This window comes from Hyaena hyaena, unplaced genomic scaffold, assembly GCF_003009895.1.
Source record: "Hyaena hyaena isolate Hyena2069 unplaced genomic scaffold, ASM300989v1 scaffold_44, whole genome shotgun sequence".
NCBI lineage: Eukaryota > Metazoa > Chordata > Mammalia > Carnivora > Hyaenidae > Hyaena > Hyaena hyaena.
Window position 1 is genome coordinate 4,523,141 of NW_024080676.1, and position 22,216 is coordinate 4,545,356.

Here is a 22,216-nt window from a genome sequence, read left to right on the forward strand (position 1 = left end):
TTACTTTAATTCAGAGGTTGCAAACTGGTGGCTCACAGTTGTATTTTATTGAGCCCAGTGTTTAAAAAAATTATCTATACACATGAACTGTGAGGGTTTACATAAAATTTGGTTTCTGGCTTCTCTTTTAAAATGATCATGAAGATCTAATAAAGTTAGTGCATGATAAGAATCAGGTGGAGCTCAGTTGATTGGAAAATGTGCAGGGTGCCTGGTTGGCTTAGTCGGTTAAGGGTCTGACTTCAGCTCAGGTCATGATTTCACGGTTTGTGGGTTCGAGCCCCGTGTTGGGCTCTGTGCTGACAGCTCAGAGCCTGGAGCCTGTTTTGGATTCTGTGTCTCTCTCTCTCTCTCTCTCTCTCTCTCTCTCTCTCTCTCTCTCTCAGAAATAAATATTTTTGGGGGCGCCTGGGTGGCTTAGTCGGTTAAGCGTCTGACTTTCGCTTAGGTCATGGTCTCGCGGTTCGTGGGTTCGAGCCCCGCGTCGGGCTCTGTGCTGACTGCCAGCTCAGAGCCTGGAGCCTGTTTCAATCTGTGACTCCCTCTCTCTCTGACCCTCCCCTGCTCACGCTGTCTCTCTCTCTCTCTCTCTCCTAGAAATAAATAAAAAACATTAAAACAAATTTAAAAAAATATATTTTTTAAAAATTAAAAAGAAAATGTGCCTTTAAGGTCACCATAAGTCCCTAACTGTCAGCTACCATTTGTCCTTTTTTTCTTTAACGGGAGGGGAAATAGGTCTCTTACCTGCTGCTGTAATATTTGTGCTAACACAAATGATGGGCCAGAAGGGCATGTGCCCACCCACGTAGATAACCTATTGGCCAGGCACTTGAGCTTACAACCCCTTTTTAACCCATTTTCTCTCTCACACCCAGTTCATTACATTTCCTCCCAAATCCCTAATTGCTTTGCAGGCACTGCAGTTGCTGTCACTGCCCACTTTCAAGTGACCATGTGCTATTAAGGTATGACTTGTGCAGCCATCATCATGATCTCGTGGGAAATCAGTCTGTGATCCTGGCATCAGAGAAGAGCCAGGTGGGTCTTCTAGGTGGTAGGGGCCTTGCCCAGCCTGACTGCCAGGACGTGGCCTCACCTCGATGCTCAGGTCATGCATCCAAAAAAATTCCTAAGAGCAATCTTGCAGTCTGGAATCAGAGTAGAACTACTAGAGAAGTATGTTTGTGCTCCTTCTCCTCTGAGCCCTGTGAACCATTCTTCTAGCAACAGACAGGTTAACTTTCCAGGACAGTTTGAGAAACCACACTGCTTTCTAATCTGTTGCCCTGATGAACTGAAACCTTCAAAGCCAGGTTCAGTTTGGATGTGGTTCTGTTCACAAAATTTGGGTGACTGCAGATACTTGAAGGGAAATGAGGATAAGGACCCACTGCCCCCCAGATCTCTGTGGGTGCTGTGCTGTGCCAGGCTCTGCCCCTGCACAGATATCCCCAGGGAGCTATGACCAAGCCACTCCGCAGACCTCCCCTTCCTCCTTCAGGAGGAACCAACCTCCTCTGCCACTTCACGAAGACCAGAGAGTTCCAGGGGCAAGTGTCCTATATGTGCTGCATCCGAGAGCCATCTCTGCATGTGGCCAGTGTGCGGGTAGCCCAGAAACCCTCAAACCCTGGGAGTGTGTATGTCAGGAGCCTTGGGCTCATCCTTAGTGCAGAAAAACAGATCAACAAGGCAGAACCTGAGTGAATCAATGTCATGTTCACATGGAAGACAACAGACAATATCCAACATGTTCTAGAATAATTCTAGGGAAAGGGCAGGTGTGGCTCCCTCATGGGCCTGTTCTAAACCAGTCTCTCTAAAAGAGTGATCCAGACAAGACTACAGAAACCCCTAAACAAAGTGTCACTACTACACAGCATCTGAAAATCAAAACAGGACACCGGATATTGACTTTAACATATAAAAATACTATAACAAAATGAAATACAAATATATATTAGAATCTGTTAAGTATTCTGTATAAAGAGATACTTTCATGGTTAGGCTAACAGCAGGCAAAGAGGAGACGAGTCCAGCCTTTTCCATTTCCTGACACCTTCCCAGGGAACCCAGGTCACTGTCGCCAGCAGTGCTCTCAAAGCAGCAGCCTCAGGACTTGCCCTGCTTGTGTCCCTTCAGTGCGTGTTTAATGGAGACAGCCGGAGGCGACATCAAAGCGAACGAAGGTCTTTACCATAGGGGGTGACAAAGTGTGGAGGTGACTAATCAGAGCTGATTTTGCCAGAGCCTTCTCCTGGGTCTAAATGTGAACAGGCGAGATGCGCAGGGATCCAGTTCCGTAGCAACTTGCAGGTTGGTGGTTACGCTGAGGAAATGCTGATCGTGGGACACACTGCTCGGCCCCTTGCCGCCCTCACTCTGGTGGTGGATCCCAATCTTGCAGCTCCACTGTGGGTGCGTGTGGGGCCAGGCTGAGACGCAGGGTGTTGTGGAGGGGTGGGTGGGGGCAGCCGTCATGCATTCACAGGTGGAGAGGCTGCTGCTGGCTATGCCCCTCAAGCCCGGAGAGCCACTTCTACTCCAGGGCGGTGTCAGAATGGCAGTGGCCAAAGGAAGGTAAGTGTCTTAGGGTCAGTTGGCCCAAATACCCCTCTTCCGCAGAAGAGGTAAGTGCAGCTGCACTTGAGCTTTCCTCCACGTATCAGCACCTGCCTAGTGCTAGAGCTGCTCTCCAGGGTCCCACATGGCCCAGAGACTATGGGTAAGAGAGGGGTGCTGTGCAGCCCTGGGAGGAGCCCCTCGAGGCCCAGGCTGTGTTGCACGGAGGAGGGCACTGTGGCCTTGCTCAGAACCACAAGAAAATAGAGCTGGTCCCTGGCAGGGAGCAGATCCAGCGGTGAAAAGGCCTCTGCAGTTGTGCAGGGTGGGGTCCGTGTCGCAGCACAGGGAGTTCCGGGGCTCGACCTCGCAGGCCAGAGCCCCGGTGTAGGGGGCCTGCAGTAGTGGAGCATGCCAGCCTTCCTCTGCTGTAAGAGACTCCGGCCCTCTACTGCTCAGCGTCGGGCGCTCCCCCCACAGCCCATGGTCACCGAGGGCACAGGCGCACTACCGCCTCAGCCCCACCCAGCATGCCCCCCCTCCCCGGCCCCTGTCTTCTGTTTGCAGATGGAAGGAGCTGGGAAAGGGACCTGCTCAGGCCCCTCACCCCCTGGGATCTTCTGGGGGCACTCTCCTGGGGAGACATCTGGACAGGAGAGGGGGGGCCCTGTCTTCTAGCCAGCTCGCTAGATAGAGATCTTTAAACTCAGAGATAATCTGTGCTTTCATTCTGCACGGAAGAGCAGCAGTTGTAGTCACATGGCCGCATAGTCCGGGACTCTTTAAATAGAGTCCTTCCTTGCAAGCGCCGAGAGTGAGCAGCTCTAGCCTGGGCCAGTGTCTGTGTTCAGACCCCTCACTCGGCTCAACTCTTCCCCGGCATCCTGGTCAGATCTGTCCATGAGAGAACGCCCACGGTGCCCAGCCCAGTTAGGCACATAAATACTTGATGGGATTCATGAACATGGATCTTCTAGCTCCTCTAGCCTCCCTTCCGGAGCCACAGTGGGAGGGTCTAAATTGCTCATGTGTATGTTCGGTCAAACCACCTCCCCATTTGATAGCTGAGGAGACGGAGGACCATGGATGGGGAAGATGGTTGCCCAGAGTGACAGGCAGCAGAGGTCTCCTGGTGCCTGGACCACTGTCCCCTATTGGCCTGCACTGTGAGGGGATCTGGACCCAGTTTCTGTAGGCGGGGAAGCCTCCTAGCTGAGCAGCCTAGCCCACACCCCCTTCCCCCTGGCCAGGGGCTGGCCAGCATCCTGTGGCTGGCCAGGGGCGGGGAAGGCCTAGGGCCAGTGCCCCTTTGGTGGGCGGGGTCTAGAAGGGGTGGTTCTGCTGGAACCAAGAGCCTACCCCACGCCTGTCCTCTCTGGGGGGATTGCCACCCCAAACAGCCCCAGTGGACGTTTTTGAAGCTACAATAGTCAACTCATAACTTTAGGATTCAGAGGTCTGGTCCTAAGGGACCCACCTCTAGCCCCAGCCTCACATACAATCGAGCAGTGGCTTTAGTGCTCTATCAATCAGCCCAGGAGGCAAGGGTCAGGCCCTTCCCGGCCAGCAGGAGCGGGCCCTTCCTCTCCACAGCCTGGCCTACTGCTGGCAGACGCTGCAAACGGAGTGGAGGTCCTGGCTGGCTGTCCCAGGGGAGACTTCAGAGTGATCGGCAGGGGACAGGGGGCAAGGGGCTTCTGAGAGGAGTATGGGCCACCGGCGAGAGGGAGAGGCTGGTTTGGGAAGAGGCTGGTTTGGGAAGGGGCCAGTCCCTTCTTCAGACCCAGGTAGTAGGCAAGCAGGGGGTGTCACCATTCTGTGAACTTCTTGGCCTGACCTCAAGCACATATTCATTCAACAAATATTTATTAAGCGCCTATTTGTGCAAGGCACTTCCGGAGAGGGTGGCCTGCAGCCCAGGCCACTCCCACCCACCCCCAGCTGCCGGCTGGTCACCCCCCAGGAGATTGGCCTGCACCCACTGCAGACCACCAGGCTCCACTGCAGCCGTGCCCTCTCGCCTGCCTCACCCCTCCCCGTCCAGCCAGGCGCTACACGCAGAGGGCACAGCCACACTTGGTGGGCTTCTCCACCTCCTCGGCAAAAGAGGTCCCGTCGCTGCACTCAAAGGTGAACTTCCTCCGTTTCAGCCGCAGGCCCTGGCAGCAGCCCTGACCCGGGCATGAGCCCCGGCACTCCACCCAAGACAGCGGGCGCGTGGTCTGGCAGATGGCATAGCCCCTCTGGACCTGGTGAAAGTCCCGGACAGGGTCCCCCCGGCACTCGGACTCTGGATAGGACAGACACCAAGAGAAAGCCTCAGGGCACACCCATGGGCCAGCGCTGGCCCCGGGGAGGCTGGGGGAGGCGCGTCCAAGGACCAGGTCCTCTGGGTCCCCTAGCGCTTAGACTCCACCTCTGACCCCACCCGACATGCACATGCACAGGCTTCCTCCTGGGCCCAGGGTCCAGTCAGTAGGAAGACTTTTCTAGCTGCCAGGCAAGTGGGCTCTCTGGAGGAGTGCAAGAGGAGACTGGGAAGGCAAGAACAATAGAGAAGGAATTTGTGCCAGGAGCAGGGGCCTAGGGGCCCCTGAAGGTGCTTGAGTTCTGGACTTCTGCTTCCCTCTGCGTAGCCTCAGCATTCTCAGTCCCAGCAGAAGCATCTTGGTTACTTGGGCCAGGGAGGGCCTGGGAAAGAGTTCTCAACCCTCAGACTTCCTGCTGCTCCCTGGGGCCCAAGGTGATGGGGCCAAGATGTGGAGATTTGGGCAGGGGCTGTTACCCTGGGCAGTCCCTTCTGTAAGGAGAGACCCCAGCCAGAAGGGGCACTTGCCCTGGATAAGGGGGCTTCAGGGCAAGCTGAACCATTGGTCTGGGGATGGGGCTCAGAGCCCAGAGGGTAGGGGGTACTACAGCCCCACAGCAGCCCAATGTGCAGGGGAGGGGGCACAGGGGATGCCAGGGTTTGGAGGAGGAAAAGTCAAGTCACTAAGGCAAGTTGGGGGGAGGGGCCCTGGAGAGGGCATGTCAGGAGGGGGGGCCCTGACCTTGCTCACACAGCTCGCCTGAAAAGCCAGGGTCACACACACAGTGTGCCCCCTTGGTGGCCAAGGCCTGGCAGTGGCCATGCAGGCACTGCAGGCCCCCGCAGGGGTCTACAGGTGCCCCAGCCTGGTTGCACAGAGCTCCCGAGTACCCATCCTGGCACTGGCAGCTGTAGGAGAGAGCATCGAGGGGCACACATTTCCCGTGGACACACCTGGAGGGGACAGAGAAAAGGTACTGTGAGAATAGGCTGGAGCCAATCCAATCCCAGGGTACCCACACCCCCAGCCTTGGCATCAGGGGATGTTCTTCTGTTTCCCAAATTGAAACAAAGGGAGAAAAATGTGATTCTGTAGTCCTAGGGACCTCTTCCAGTTAATAAAAACTGAAAACTAGAAAAACAAAAAAACAAAAAAAACCCTGTGCCAGGCCCCATGTTCCAGTTTGGGGTTTTAAAAATGCAGTCCATGCAGCAGCCCTCAACATGCGGAAAGGAACGGGCAGGGGGTAAGGGCTCCCCGAACCCAGCTCAGGCTCACTTGTGGCCATGGCAGGGGCCGTCAGCCGGCTGGTCACAGTGTAGGCCCCCCCAGCCAGCCTCACAATGGCATACAGGCCCAGGGGTGGCATTGGGCTGGCAGATGCCATGCAGGCAGTAGAGCTTTCGGCAGGGCTCACAGCCAGGCACCACTCCGGGCTTCATCCGCGTCTTGGTGAAGTCCTGCAGTTCGTTGTTAATGTACAGGTTTCGGATGCAACCGTGGAAACTGGTGCCATTGAGGATCTGCCACAGGCGGAAGGCAGCCGAGTTCACATCCACTGGCATCCCTTGAGTGGGTAGGAAGGAGCAGAGTTGGGCTGAGTCAAGCTCAAACCATGCCTGACCCTCACCGCCCTCGGTCCACTGGGCATCTGCACGGTGTTCCCTCCCACCCTCGGCCTCTGTTTTGCAACCCTGCCAAGATCCTTTGCCACCTTGGAGGGTCCAGACTCCTTTCCCAGGAAAAAAAAAAAAAAGGGAAAGCCGGTTCCCTCAATGACCAGAACGCGGAGGTGCCAGGCCTGGCAGTGGCCAGCTGACAAATGAAGCTCTGGGCGCCTAAAGTCTGTCTGCCCCCACCCAGGACTCCTTCCTGCCCTCTGGGACACCAGGTTTTACCTCCCAGAGATTCCAAAAGCAGCAAGGACCTGGGCCTGGAACTAATGTGTACACCACTTTGTCACCTGCTGTTGAGGTCACAGCAGCCCTCTGAGGGAGTAGTAGCTCAACCCCTGAAGTTGTAGGACTAACAAACAGCAGAGCCGGCAGTAGAGCCCAGGGCTCTCTCCTCCACACCTGCCCAAAGTCTCACCAAGACCCTCTGCAGCACTGAAAAAGCCCCATTATTGCAGAAACCTGACTCGTCCGGACCCGGACATGTTGGCGGGTGGCAGACGGGGGCATTTAGCCTGCAAAGCATGTAAGGCCAGCCAGGAGGTCCCCAGCTAATGCAGACTCCTGCTGGGCACCTGGGCCTCTCGTAGCAGCTCCAAGACTGAATGCCTGACAAGCCCCTTCTGGCCCAAAGCCAAGAGGAAAAGTGCCCGCTTTGGGAGACAACTGGGAAAGTTCCAGACTCGTGCCAAGGCCAGGCCTCAGACCTAACCTAGCACCCATCCGTTTTGGTTGGTCTGGGCTTGACAGACAACAGCCTGGGCTCCAGGCTGGGAAGGACAACCCCCAGCAGCTTGAAATCCTCCTGTCATCCAGTGGCCTGGGCACCAGCTCTCCTGGGGAGACTCAGGCCCGAGAGCAACACAGGCCCCACCTGGAGGTTGTCACACATCGCCTGATGGGGAGGCCTGGGGAGAGCCAGCCGCAGCATCTACCTGGGCCCGGTCCTCACCTCCCACGTAGAGGGGGGCCTCGCTGTTGAGTGTGTAGTGTTTGCCAAAGTTGTCCATGGTCATGGGACTGCCTCCATCGATGGAGAGATTCACCATCTGGTCAAAAGTGACCAGCTCAACGGTGTGGAACTGCCCATCGTTGATCGTCTCGGCGCTAGAAGAGAGGGGGTGCCCCCACCCCAGGGAGCGGGCTTCAGCTCAGCCCATCCCTGCCTGGGCCCCTTCCCAGAAAGGAAGTTACTCCTGCTTCCCAAGGAGTAACGTCTGTCAGGGAGGAGACTATGGAGAGTCGGTGGCCTGGGGCCTGCCCTCCCCCCCACACCGCTCCCCTTCTTGGGACTCCCCAGGAAAGCAGAGCAGTTTGGGGCAGGGGTTTCCCAATTATCCCCCCTCCCCTTCTCACTACAGACCCCCCTGGTGAGGAGGAGGTGGGATAGGGAAGGATAGGTTCACTGCTCAGGCCTCGGCCTCCACCTCAGCTCCAAGATGGGCCCAAATACCGTATCTTCCTACAGGGGCAGCCCAGGCTCTGGGGGTCCGGATAACCACCTGCTCTTGGCCCAGGAGACCCTGAGGGAGGACGGTGGGCATGACAAAGCCTTACCTGTAGATGGCAGAGCTGGGGTAGCTGCCCGGGTCGTAGCTGACACGCACATGACCCTGGTACAGCTCCACTGCGATGTGGTCATTGTCCCCATTGTACAGCAGGATCCCGTTGTCCTCTGCTGTGGAGACCTGAGGGGCAAGGGCACTTTCTCTCCCACCCCACCCCACCCAGCAGTGGCACAGGCAGGAGGGACAGATTTGGGAGAGGGATGCTGCGTGTAGAGCTGTCTTCCCCTGGCTGCCCATCCTCTAGGGGATGTGGACAGAGGCTAGCAGCCCCTGGTCCAAATCTCATCCACCGCCAGGCTGGCCTGGGCCACAGAGAGAAGGCAGGCAGACCAGCTGAGGCCCGGAAGCTATGTGCAAGGAGGGACAGGTAAGAGACCCGAGGACTACCAGCCTGGAGAGGAAAGTTGGATGGGTCCCAGGTAGCCCATTCCGTGGGCCCCTGGGAACCACAGTGAGGACGAGGGGAGGAGGGCTCTGTAACAGCCACGACCACCCAGACCTGGAAGGAGCCACCAGGAGCTAGCGCCTGTCTCTGAAGCTGTGTGAGCAGAAGCTGGAGTTGCCTTGGGGGGCGATCCCTCTGTGAAGCCGTAGGAACCCTGATCCCGCCGGGACCCTCTTCCCCATTTTTTCTGTAAAGAGCCTGACTCCCTGGTCTCATCCATAGGCTGGACCCATCACAGCACCCTATGTCACCGGACTCAGTGGCAGTCCAGGGACGGGAATGTGACTGAAGGCAGGCCATTGCTGGGGACAGCAGGGTAGACCATGCCACTCTGAGGAGGCACCTCAGGCAGGGGCTGGTGGATTTTACTGAGCAGCTCGGCTAGCTGTGTTCTTACGGTACAGACAGTGTAGGTGGGAAAGGGGGGATAACGTGGGGGAGAGCATGCTGAGCACGCTGGGAGGCTGAAGGGCCCTGTGCGAAAAGAGGACCGAGAGGGGAAAGAAGTGGTGGCGGGGGAAGAGAACGCAGCTGGAGGGAGAGAGAGATGGCCAAAGAGGGGACGCAGACCTCTATCGTGTGACTTGCATGGTCCTCTCCGTCCCCAAGAAATGTTTGGCAAACAGTGCTGTTCAAGTGGGACTCGCTTTTTGCCCTCCAAACGCTGACGTTCTGAGATGAAATGGCAAAATAAGGGCCCCAGGGACAGGTGGCAAAGACAGAAGCCCAGAGCTTAAGCCCAGAAACTCTGACCATGTCCTAACCCCGTGGAGAAACTTTGATGCAGCCTTCAAGGCTGGATTTCAGGAGTAGGAGAGACCGGATGGTGGGAGAGGAACCAGTCACCCATGAGACCACTTCCAGCCCTGCCCTGAGACTGCTTCTGTGACCCAATAACCTTTCCAGATGTGCTTGACACTCATCCCAAAAGTTTCGACTGACACAGGCTCCTCCCAGTTCTGGGCAGGGATGCCGCTTGATGCCCTGGTCTGAGGCCACAGCCCCCGGACTCCCCTCTGTGGCCGGGCGCCCCGGGCACGCACCTGCAGTGTGATGTTGGCCCGTGGCCAGTTCTGCAGATCCGTGAACTGCAGGTAGGTGTCCCGATCCACAAAGTTGACACTGAGCAGCTTCTCACACTCGGGGCCCCCAAAACCTGGAAGGCACTGGCACACGGGCCCGCTGCCCTGGTCCACACAGTTGGCCCCGTTCTGGCACTCAGTGCCTTCGCAGGGGCTTCTGGGGCCAGGTGTTCGGGGAGGAGTCTCACAGAACTGCCCACTAGAGAGGGAAAAGATCCAGGTCAAAGAAGGGGCAAGGCAACATCTTTCTCTACCACAGTCCTGGAGAGAAACTCACTAACCATGTTGGGAAACTGTATCCTTAAAGCAACAGAAGATGCTCCTAATGAACACTCCCCTCCCCCCTCAGAACTACAAGCCAGAAGGATAGAGAAACAGGTGTGGTTCCCAGACCAGCATCACAGGTATCACCTGGGCATTAGTCAGAAAAGGAAAACCTAAATCTGCTCCTTAACAAGATCACATGCACATTAAAGTTTGAGAAGTGCTCACGGCACGTGGCAGTTACGTCTGCTAGCAAATTTTACTGTTACCCATTTTACAGAAAACAGACTCAAGCAAAAGAGAGGAGACTCAAATTACTAAAGTAAAGAAATTCAAGAGGTGACATTACTTTTAGCAGGTAGTTCTGACACTCCATACATCCTATAGCTTCAGGAGTCACAAGAGCCCAAAGTGGAAACAACTCAAATGCCGGTCAGCGGATGAATGGGTACACAAGTGTGGTCTGTTCATACAGTGGAACACTATTTGGCCACAAAAAGGAATTAAGTTCCAATACCTGCTCCCACATGGATGAACCTCGAAGACCTGATGCTAAGTGAAAGAAGCCAGTCACAAAGGACCACAGAGGGTAGGATTCCATTTGTATGAACTACTCAGGAGAAGGAGCCTTACTGACAGATACTAGATTGGCTGCCTGGAGCGGAGATGGTGGGTGGGGTGACAGATGAGAGGTATGGAGTTTCTTCCTGGAGTAATGAAAACATTCTAAAATTGACGATGGTTAATGTGTGCAAAATTAGGGTAATACAGTACAAGTCACTGAATTATATACTGAAGCTGGGTGAATTAGATCTTAAAACCATAAAAACAAAACAAAAAAAAGACCCAAGCAGAGCAGGGAAGGTGGGTGGCCACCCACCCTCAACCTTTCAGAGAAGTCGGGCTGCGAAGGTAAATGACCTTTATGCCAGGACAGGTCTGCAGAGGTTTTGCTGGGCAGGTATGTGGTGGGCACTGGCCGGTAATCTGTACCCACCGCCCCCTCCCTCCACCAGTTTAGAGTCCCTGTACCTATGATCTGAGTGATTAGGGAACTTTCCCAAGGCCACGCAGCTGGGGGTGGCATAGCCATGGTTAAAACCCCAGGATCCAACTTCCAGACCCTGACCCTGGCTCCCTCCTGCCAGCCCAGCTGGAGGCTAGAAGGCCTCAGGCACCCGGGGCACAGCAGGACGGCTCACCTGTAGCCCTCAGCACAGAGGCAGGAGTAGCTGCTGACACCATCCACGCACTGGGCCCCGTGCTGGCAGCGGTGGTCCCTGCAGTCATCCTGGTTCTCACTGCAGTTGTTTCCTGCATAACCTGGGGCGCACTCACACCTGGGGGCAGGTGGGGGTGGTCAGGGGACCATAGGGCCCAGGGGCTGGGTGTATGTGACAGAGAATCTCAAGGCCTGTGCGTCTGTGGGACACTCAGGAGACCCAACGGAGCTCCGGCGAGAAAGATGCCCCCCCAGCCCATCCTGGGACCCTTTTCTAGGATAAGAAGGGAGGCTGTGTGGGCTTCTGGGTGAGGGCAGCTTCCGGGCCGGGAGGACGGACCCCAGGGGCATGAGGAGATGGGGATCCCGTCATGCAGGACTCACCCTGGCCACCAGCAGCGCACCCAAGGCCAGACTTCAGCCCCTCCTCAACCTGCCCAGTTGTCCAGCTGCTCCCCTGCACAAGGCCCTGAATCCTGGGGCTCAGCTAGCCCTCTTCTCCAGCCTCCCCAGCTGCACTGGACCAGCCTCCTGGCCGTCCCCCTGCAGGGCTGGTGCCCCCGCTCAGCCTCGCCCGGCCAGCCCCCAGGCTCCAGTCACCTGGGGATCACCCATTTGCCTATCAAACCAGGAGCACACTCCTCCACCTACTTTTCAGCCACAGCCTTGCAAGATGCCCCCGGCCTGTTCCCCCCACATCAGGCCCACCCCTGTGGTCACACTGGTCTCCACTGGCAGCAACCCGCATCCCACCAGCACTTCGCTACCTTCACACCTACTGATTCTGGAACATTCCCCTCTCTCCCTGCCCCAGTACTGCCTGGCCAATACCTCACCTCCTCCAGGAAGCCCCCTAGCTGTCACCAGAGATTTCCTGTTGGAAACTCTTCGAAACTAAACCGCAAACTCCACGGTTCAACCACACAACCTGGCAACCAGCTACCCCTGCCTGGGTGTTTTTACTCATCCCCAGTTTCCAAGCTGTAAGCAACGCCGTTCCACCCCAGCGAGTACACGCATGCTCGCACCCCTAAAGCCAATTTCATGCCACAAAACTTCTCCTTACCGTGTAAAGTGGTGTGATGCTCTGGCAGTTTCTCAGTTTGTTTTTAATACAAGCCTTGACCCCCACTACTCATCACGTCTCACTACTGGGCTACAGTCTGAAAAATGTCTTAGCTGAGCCTCCGCCCACTCGTGTATATTTGCTCTCTCAGTCATTCGGTGACCGGACTGAATACCTGGGCGCAGCAGGGTTACTTCCACCCAACCACAAAGGTGGGACGCTGAGAGACCCGACGCAGCTGCTCTCTGCTCATTTCTCATGCCGTACGGGGCTGTCCCAGCACAAGGTGAGGGACCATGTGCAGTCCTGCTTCATTCCACGCCTGAGGCCCAGCCCCTCTGAGTGGTGGGCACACCCCTTGATCGGCCACAGCTCCTCAGTCTGCCATGCCAACCCCACCCCCCAGCGGCACCCCACAAGTGCAGCACTGGGCAGCATCTGGATGGGGGCTCCCATGCACCCCTCAACCTCACACTGGACCTCAATAACCCTTGCTTCCTGCCACTGTCCTTGGGTGGCTCCTGCTGGACGGTGGGCTCCTGGAGAGGCTCCACAACCTCCCCCGCCAACATTGCCTGAGTGGCTGGGGTTGGAAAGGTTATGTAAGGCCTAAAGCATTACATAACACGTCAGTGGGATCTGGGGGAGCCCCTTGATTACACACATTCACATTACATTTCTGCAGCAAGAAGAGGGACCGTTAAGTAGCCTCGTATCAGCACAGATCCGGTTTTATTACCAAATACGTTCAGATCAGACCAGATTTTGCTGTCAAACCGGGCTTTTAATTTTCAGAATTTTGGGCATTTTGTCATTGGGGATGAGAAATGGTGGATCTAGAAAGATAACACCATTTATGGAGCACTTATCAGATGTCAGACTTGGAGCTAAGTGCTTCCCACAAATTTGCTTATCTGACCCTTACAAACACCCCAGGAGGAGGCTACTGGGTTGCCCAGTTTACAGATGAGAAAACAGGCTCAGAGCAGTCAAGGCATCCATTCAGCGTCACGCTGTAAACCCAGTCTGTCTGACCAGAGCTGTGCCCGCCCCCACCCTGAACCCTTGTATAGCCAAGACCAAACCCACTTGACAAAGTAAAGAAATAGAATGGGGAGACCAGAGGGGAGGGGACTTCAAGGCCCATGGCTTTGCCTGGCCCTGGAAATGGGCAACACTCACCTGGGCCCATCTGGAGTACCCACACACTGGGCTCCATGCTGACATGGGTTCAAATCCGGGGAGCAGAAGTCTACCAGCTGCTCACAGGCCCTTCCTGGTGAAAGAATGAGGAGGCAGGAGAGAAGCTGCTCCAATCTCTGCCAGGCAGCTGGCCCAGCAGAAACCTCCCAGACGCTGAGGGAGCACCCCAGCCCTTCCAGCCACAGGAACGGGGCTCAGGGCATGTGCATCCACCTTCCCCTCCCTACAGATGCTGAAATTCCACCACACTTACCCACGTACTGCAGGGGGCACTGGCAGGTGTAGTTGCTCACGCCATCCATGCAGGTGCCCCCATTGGCACATGTGTGCCCCACACAGTCGTCCGTGTTCACCTCACAGGTTGGTCCTTCAAAGCCGGTGGGACAGGAACACCTGAGGTGGGCAGGGCCAGGACAGCAGCCTTCCTGAGGCAGTGCGGAAGCCTGTGTCCACCCGTGACTGTATCATCCCAGAGCTTTGGTCCTTCGGGCCAGGCCCTTGCCAGGTGCTGGCGTTAGAATGAACAAGACAGCCCTGCACTCCGGGGGCTCACTCCATCTAGCTGGGGAGACCACGAGGAGACAGGCAACCAGAAGAGAGGCCAGGATGGGGCCACACTTAGGCTGGGGAGGTGGGGACAAAGAGGTAGGACACCTAGCCCATATGTCAGGGATGAGGCGAGAACAGGGCTGGGGGGTAAACAGGAGTCAGCTCATGGAGGGTCCCGGAGATCAGTGATCTTCCAGCTGGGGGAGCACCTGGGGTTTTCTGAGGACTATGTGGGTCAGAGAGGTCTGAGGAATTAATTTCCAGATCTCCAAGTTCTGCACAAAAGCTTCCCTGAACACACCTATCCAGAGCTCCAGAAAGGCACATTCACCTCTCCCACCTAGAGTCAAAAAGGGACAATTAAGAATATCGAGGTTTCCAAAGTGAATGGACAAATGCTTCCGCAAGTCAGAAGTTCCCGTTCTGCGCATTAAAAACAATGGAAGCAAGACCTCATGGAATGGGCAGCTGACAGCATTAAGATAATTTCTAGGGGGTGCCCACGTGGCTCAATCAGTTAATTGTCCCCCTTCTTGGTTTCAGCTGAGGTCATGATCTCACAATCCGTGGGTTCAAGCCCAAGCCCCATGTTGGGCTTTGTACTGACAGAATAGAGCCTGCTTGGGATTCTCTCTCCCTCTCTGTCCCCCTCCCCCTTCTTTCAAAACAAACTTAAATTTAAAAACAAAAATAGTTTTTGATGACAGATCACTCTGGGGTTTTCGGTATATAAACTCGGAAAGGTTTCAAATAATTGAGTGGTGTGCTACAATAAGACTTCTAATCCCAATGATTTATTTGAATAAACTCTTTCTCAGCATCTATAGCCACATGCATACATTGTTGAGAAGGAACCTACTGGATCCCGAGCCCTCATTCTGTCATGGTCACCCTGGGACACGTGAATAAGAAGAGAACACACATAAAAGCTCCACCTATTGTGTGTAATAATTATCAATAAAGTTTTGTAGAGTTATGTGCAGATCAATTGTGTATTATTGTAACGACTCTGCAAAAGAAACCGTTCATCAGAAGCTTATGATGACAAGAAAGAAAAAATACTTTAAACTTACATCCCCATGTTGGTGGCAAGGCAGCGTGCTCAGTGAACACTCTCTAGTGTCAGAACAGATCACATTAGAACAAAAAATGGAGGCGGAGGTGGGGGGTAAAACGGAAACACTAGAGTTCGAAGAGAAAAAGAGGTAAAATGTTTAAGCGGTTTAACAGGAGCTTGCGGGTGTGATTTTTACGTGCAAACTGCTGTGCTGTTCAGATTCCACTGGGAAGTGATAAGAAAGTGAATTAAAAAGGGAGTTCTATTTTTAAATGTTAATAATATTTACAATATCCTGGAAGTTACCTCCCGTGCAATGCAAAGTTTGACTTACAACGAAAGATTCTAGCTGTCAGTCTAAGAATGCGTGAGAGGGGATGGAATTTAAAAAATTTCGTGGGTGCCACGTGAGCAAACAGGTTTGAAGCCCACTGTTTCGGGGCCTCAATCTGGAGGGCTGCTAGCTGTGAAGGGGCTGCCCCCGCTGCACCCACCCTCCACCTGGCAGAAGCCATCTGAGGGTGCCCTCCCAGCCCCCCACTCTCCCCCGATCCTCACCCCGGGAGTCTATCAATGAGGAGGGGGATGGACAGAGCCTAGTGTTAGGTCACTGTTTCCAAGGTGACGACCTGTGAGAGGCTGTTTAGGATTTTGTTTTTCACACCTGCTGATTTAGGTTTGCAGAGACAGGTTTGGCCAATCCTGCTAAGTAGACTCCTTTTCTGAAGAGCAGATGTGTTTGGTTGGCAGTTTATTTTCAGTAACTAAATACTATGTGTTCCTCTGAAAAGCTCTGGGTCCAGGAGGGCTCTGGGAAGATGGGGGGCTCGTGGAGGGGTCCTGGGGGAAAGTAAGGTCAGTGGGGGGCTTGCCTGGTGAGCTCAGAGAAGAGTCAGGAGGCCCGGCCCTTCACGGAGTTTCCAAAGTGGGGGAAATGGGCTGCCCAGGTGTGACCCGTATGACCCAGGAGACCATAGCAGGAGGCCCCAGACTTGCTCCCACCACCGGGAAGCCTTTCCCACCCATCTGGGGGGCTGCTTGATACCCAGCTGCTGGCTAGGGGTCCTGCCGTCAGGCCGCACTGGCACAGCAGGCAGACGGTGGACTCCCAATCGGAGGCCTTGGGGTTAGTGGAGATTATAGGGGTTTAAAACAACCCCAGACTTCCCCTTAGCACTGCCCCTGCATATGGCCTTGGCCATGGATTCCCAGTGCCATCAGAAGACCCTTTGGCACCTGGCACGAACAGGGAGGGGCCTGGAGCAGAAGCCCCCGCCCTACCTGCTGCTGTGGCCCTCGGCAGGCCCCCATCCCTCTGGGCAGCGGGGACCTGGGCTGCGCAGGCATGGAGGGGCCTCTAGCACACCCCCACCTCCTCCTCCAACACAGGGAGGCCCGGGCTATCCCACCCAGCAGCTTCCGGCCCCGCCGGGCAACTCACGTGAAGCCGGCATCCTCGCCCTCCTGCGGGCGGCAGGTCCCTCCGTTTCCACAGGGGCTGCTGGCACAGCTGTCCAGGGACACCTCGCAGTCACGGCCCTGGGCGGGTGGCGGAGGGGGACGGTGAGTGAGGAGGACCTCAGAGAGGCCCAGGGGCTGGTGTGAGCCAACAGCTCAGCAGCACGCCTCCCTGTCCCGGAATTACCTGTTCGTTCGTTCACTCATTCACTCATTCACTCGCTGGGTCACTGACTAAACATTCCCGCAAGCAGCCACCCTGGGCACTGGGCACTGTGGGCAAAGTGGTGAGCAAGACAGCCCAGCCACACCTGACCTTGAACGAACAGCCCTCCTCCTCCCCGGCCCCAGCCTCCCACTCACCTTATAGCCGCTGGAGCAGACACACCGGTACACCTCAAGGGCGTCATTATGGCAAGTGCCCTGGTTCTGGCATGGGCGGGACAAGCAGGGATCACACTTGGCCTGGACAGCCAGCGTGGGGGGACCTGAGGCAGGGAGGAGGCGTTACGGGAGAAGCGGGCAGGACAGCCCTCAGAGACAGCGGTGACGCTCTCGCCCCAAGGAGATTTCAGCCCTCCCTGTATTTCCTCCACGTCAGGTTCACGCCTCCTTCCTAAGCCCACCTCCCGGCCTCTAGACCCTCCTCTATAAAGTAGGGTTAATAACAGCACCTGCCTCAGGGATCATATGGACTAAATAAGCTAATCTGAAAAGTGCTTAACAGGCAGGCGCTGGACTCCCAAGGAGCCCCCACACTGCGTCAGGGCAAAGCCGTCAGCATGAGGGCATCACAATCACTACTACTGAAGTCGGCTCTCGCTCCCCACCCCAGCACTGTCACAGTGAGCAGAAGACCGAGGGTGGGCACCTTGGCAAGGGGGGGGGGGACACAGCTCTGTGAGAGGCCATGCTTAGGAAGAAAAAGCCCATTTGTCTTTGAGTTGTTTCTCTCCAAGTATGAACAGAGAAGAACCCTCACCTGCCAGGCAAGGCCTTCCTGCCCCTTCAGGACCCACTGGTCCCCTTCCCTGAACTTGGAGGTGGACGAGGAGCCAGCCATTCACTTGTGATCTGGGTACCTTGCTATTATGCATGTTCTATTTCAATAAAATTTTTTTAAAAACTTACCAGTGCCAACCCCACCCCATTAAATAAATACTGAGCAAATGTTTCGTTCCCAACAGGCAAGCCCCAGATCGGGCCCCTCGGAACTGTTACCCCTGTAACAGCATCCTTCACAGAAGGTGGCCATTAACCTATGGCTGTCAGTTTCACTTTTGATGGAGGTCTGTGAGCTTGCAGAGGGCAGAGGCTGTGTCCCCAGCTGGCCCCCAGCACACGAAGCTGGGCCCGGGGCAGCCCTCGGCCACCTCCCTCGGCTCAGCTGGGCTCCCAGGCCGTCAGTCCATCAGTCAATCAACCTCTGAATGAGTATTTACAGATGCCCTGGGTGAGGCAGCTTCAGAGCAAAGGGTGAGCAAGTCTCCAATCACACTCAGGTCCCTGAATTTCTGCAAATGTCAGGTGAGCGGCAGCTGGGTCCAGTGGCTCGGGGTTGAAGCTAATTGCTGCGCACAATTCCTACCGTAGGGGGGCCTGAGCGCTCCCGCTGCTGAGAGGCTTGGAGCTTCCAGAAACGCTGCTATTTTTATTTTCCTTACATAACCCCAGGGAGGGATTAAGGCCCTTACAGTCTGAGATTTTCTGCCTGGCTTTTTTTGTTCGTTGTATGTCAGGATTAGAATGGCCATGCTAACAAGCAGCAGGTGCCTCGTTCCTGCCACCTGACTGCCCCCCCTCCCCCAGCCGGTCACACAGGGACACAGGAGCTCCGGGAATGCCCTTCCAGGATTAGGCATGTCCCATGGGCCCCCAGCAGCAGGTGGAGGGATGCAACCCTGTACCCACCACCCCGTTCTTGTACTCCTGACCTCACCTTGGCATTCAAACTTCTTGGCAGGCGTGGTGAGGAGCAGCTTGCCCTCCATGTCCGGGGGCCCAGCACAGCGGGCAATGCCCGGTTCCTTATAGCCAGTCTTCACCCAGCCAGACAGCCAGCGGAGGTGGCAGTCACAGTACAGAGGGTTGGCACCAATGGCCCTGAGTCAGAGAGCAGAGAGAAGCAGGCATCTGTAATGGGGTCAGTCCTTCACCCACTAGGCGCACTCAGCCAGGGGCTGGCAAAAATCCTAACAGTCCCCATTACACGAGCCTTTCCTGTGTAGCCAGTGTTTCTCTAAGCACTTACTACGAGTTGGCTTCCAAGTCCTCCTCACAACCCATTCTCCCCATTGCACGCATTGAAACAGGCTCAGAAAGGTTGATGAACTTGCCCAAGAGTGCACAGAGAAAGGCAAGGTGGGATTTGAACTGGTGCTCTTGGGGCCAGAGCCCATCAGTGTATCGTCTCCAGAGTGCACGGTGGGGAAGGAGCCGCCATTCACCTCTGGGAGAAACCAGCTGCTTTCCCACAGCTGAGCACCCAATCTCCTCATTAGCCCCACGGTGGAAGCTTTCTTCTCCAGCTCAGACCGCGAGGACTGAGCCTCGTGTGGAATAAGTAATTTCCCTGGGGTCACACAACTAATGGAGGGCGGGCTCTGGATCCAGGGTCTGGATCTGACTCTGAAGCCCATACTCTCTTATTCTCCTTTTCATTTTTAACTAAACAAGGAGCACACGAATGCATTCTCACCGTAAACGACTTTGAAATACCGTGAACAGAAGTCTCCACCTCACATGACATGGTAAACATGCTAAATACTACTGAGCTGTACACACTAAAATGGTTAATTTTATCTTATGTGAATGTCACCCTCATTTTTTTTTTTTCAGAAAGGCACTTTCCTACTACTGATGGGAGAACACAATGGTAGAACTGTGACAGAGCGAACTTTGTGATATCAGATCACCCATGCAGTTGCCTTTGGACCTAGCAGATCTGTTCCTGGAAGTTTATCTCACAGACACACCTCCACGGGTGTATAAAGGTGTCTGTGCGGTCGGAATGATCACAACCTTGTTTGTAATAGACTGAAATGAACTACAATATACCCACGTTACAAAGAAAAACTGCACCCAGTGTCACTACCAACCTGAGAAGGTCCCACGGTCCCACAGTCACAGGGGTCACAGGGTCGCCATGCTCAGGCGTGTAGGCTCCTGCTCCTCTCCCATTTACATGTAAGATTTGTCACAAATTATGTCCATCTACTGCACATCATCACCAAGCAGCTTCCTGTCACCAGGTGGCACGTCTTGGAGATCCTTTAGGTCGGCGTCAGTGGGTCCACCTCTTTCTGTCCAAGTGATCCCTGGCATCCCAAAGTAATGGCCATCTCGTAGCTCACTGAGCAAGTTCCCTGTTGCCAGGCATTCTGGCTGTTCCCACCAGCAGGGAACACTCTCGTCCACGCTCCTTCGTGAGGTGTGAGCATTGCTCTAGAACACGTGCCTAGAAGCAGGCTTCTACCTCGCGGTCGCAGAGGCTGTACGTGCAGGATGTCCACGGCCGCTTCCAGAACAGGGCTGCATCGGCTCACACTCGGCCGCAGCATATGGCTGTGCCTGGCCCCTCCCATCCCCGCCCACCACTGACACCAAACGGCCACTCCGTACTCTTTATCAACCAGCAGCCAACTTCATCGTCTCACTGACTCACAGTGGGAGATTTAGAGATGGGCGAGAGACAGGGCGGGGGAGTGGAGGGGGGACAGTTCCTCGTCTTCATTTATATCAGTATTATTTTGTAAATATCAGTCTGTGTGATGTTAATGAGAATGGGCACATTTATTAAGTAGCAAAGAGCCACCCTGCCCTTTTCCACCTGTCTCTAGGCAGCAGGGAGCCAGGTGGGTCCCCTGAGAGATACGCTAGGTCTGATGGAAGCAGCAGCAGCCCTGAGCAAGAGCTCCCCAAAATAGCACAGCTGGTGACTGTGCAGTCTTACCAAGAGGCCAAGCGAGGCCTGGGCTCAGGCCCCGGAGCAGCTGTTCACTGCTCGGTGACCTTGGGCAGCCCGCCTTACATCTCTGGGGCTCGCTTTACGGCTCCATAAAGAGCCTGCAATCTGGAGGGGGGCAGAAAGACAAGCACAAATAACCTAAAATGGGCACCGAGGGAATAAGGCAGCGTGGAGCCAGTTCAACCTCGGCGTGTGTTTAATTTTTTCTGTCCTGATTTGCTGACAACATCATCCTGGCTAATGGGATGGGAGAGACACTTTGCCTTTGCCACTGAACAGAGCCAGGGATGCTCAGAGTCTATAGAGGAAGCTTGGACGCCTTGATTTTGTGAAGCTGCAGTGTGTTAACAGTAACAACAAAGGCTTTTAAAAAAAATAAAAACAAGAATACAAAAAATGTGCTATAAAATGTTTACATTAATCCGATGAATGTTTTTCACATAAAAAGTGCAAGGTAATGTGATTATGTTATGCAAGGGGTAAATGCAGAAGTTATTTTAAAATATGTTTTGTAGTGCACTGCAGGGGTATGGTCTGGTAAGGAGCCATGAGTTTAAGGTTTACTGTGAATGAGTTTTTTCATCTCGTGGCCGAGGCCACTGTGACGGTGGACGCCTTGACAGGCCAGGATTGCCACGATTCCATCCCCAGATAGCCCTCCCTCAATAAATGGCCGCAAAACTGCACCTCGAATCCAAGTGTCCCTTTCCAACTCTTTACATTAAGACAGTAATAAAGGGGGCGCCCCAGTGACTCAGTCAGTTAAGCCTCCGACTTTGGCTCAGGTCATGATTTCGCGGTTCATGAGTTCGAGCTCTGCGTCGGGCTCTGTGCTGACAGCTCAAGCCTGGAGCCTGCCTCGGATTCTGGTCTCCCACTCTCTCTGTTCCTCCCCCTCTTGCGCTCTGTCTCTCTCTCTTTCAAAAATAAATAAAGATTCAAAATTAAAAAAAATAAAACAGTAATAAAGAATAATAGAAAGCACCAAAGTCCATGGAAAGCTATTCAAGAGTAAATTCTGGTGTGGCCAACACAGTTTCCTTGTTTCTGTAGAGAGCAGACTCAGAGCCACACCTGAATTCAACCTTTCACACCTTGGTTTGCCCAGAGGCTGGGGTTTTGAGACCGTTTCAGTGGTTCTTTCTACAACTTCACTCTCACCTGGGGATGCTTTTCCCACCGAGGGTGAGTGCCAGCTCAGTGGGGCGTGGCAAGTGGCAGGCCCAGCTGGGTGAGACACCCAGGCACTTGCTAATCCAGAAGGACCATGGGTTCAGGTTTACACCCTGGCAAGAGTATAAATACTCCTGTGTTGATCTTCCGTGTGTCTTGGAAACAGTTGAAACGGTAGGTACTCGGGGTGTTCATGCCAAGGCCCCACTGGTCATTAACGTGACCGGGACCAAAATAGCTTTCCCATGGCTGCTTCCCAGAGCCGCCAACTGTAGAGTTTAGCACATGCTGAAACCTCCACATCTCCCTCACCTGGGCTGTACACCCTCCACCCATCCTCCTCTCAGGCAGTCGATTTGTGCACATCACTGTCTCCTGCTACACGGAGGCTTCCCGAGAGCAGGAACCACAATCCTCTGCTGTGCTGACATGGCAGGCACCCCGTGAACGGCTGTGAATGAACACCAGCCTATGAGCATGAGGAACACACAAAGCATGGTGTGAAAGCAAACAAAATTCAAAAAGAAAAGGATCCTCCATCGTCCCAGAAATGTAACCAATTTGATTTTTGTGCATTCCCTTCCAGCTCTTGTGTTTGCACATGTACATCAGTGA

The 22,216-nt window shown here is 54.7% G+C and overlaps 1 protein-coding gene across 1 annotated transcript in view; it reads right to left on the reverse strand.

The window, feature by feature from the left end:
- Positions 1-4,414: 4,414 nt before the first annotated feature.
- SLIT1 (slit guidance ligand 1) overlaps positions 4,415-22,216 on the reverse strand; it is a 173,369-nt gene continuing 155,567 nt past the window's right edge. The window contains exons 26-38 of the mRNA XM_039230187.1: positions 18,401-18,564; positions 16,825-16,949; positions 16,445-16,542; positions 13,651-13,790; positions 13,377-13,470; positions 11,109-11,246; positions 9,604-9,841; positions 9,131-9,232; positions 8,105-8,235; positions 7,500-7,654; positions 6,153-6,441; positions 5,616-5,827; positions 4,415-4,855 (exon numbers count right to left, since the gene is read on the reverse strand). Of these exons, the coding sequence (XP_039086118.1) occupies positions 4,617-4,855; positions 5,616-5,827; positions 6,153-6,441; positions 7,500-7,654; positions 8,105-8,235; positions 9,131-9,232; positions 9,604-9,841; positions 11,109-11,246; positions 13,377-13,470; positions 13,651-13,790; positions 16,445-16,542; positions 16,825-16,949; positions 18,401-18,564 (2,125 nt within the window). The 3' untranslated portion in view covers positions 4,415-4,616. The remainder of the gene's footprint in view (positions 4,856-5,615; positions 5,828-6,152; positions 6,442-7,499; positions 7,655-8,104; positions 8,236-9,130; positions 9,233-9,603; positions 9,842-11,108; positions 11,247-13,376; positions 13,471-13,650; positions 13,791-16,444; positions 16,543-16,824; positions 16,950-18,400; positions 18,565-22,216) is intronic.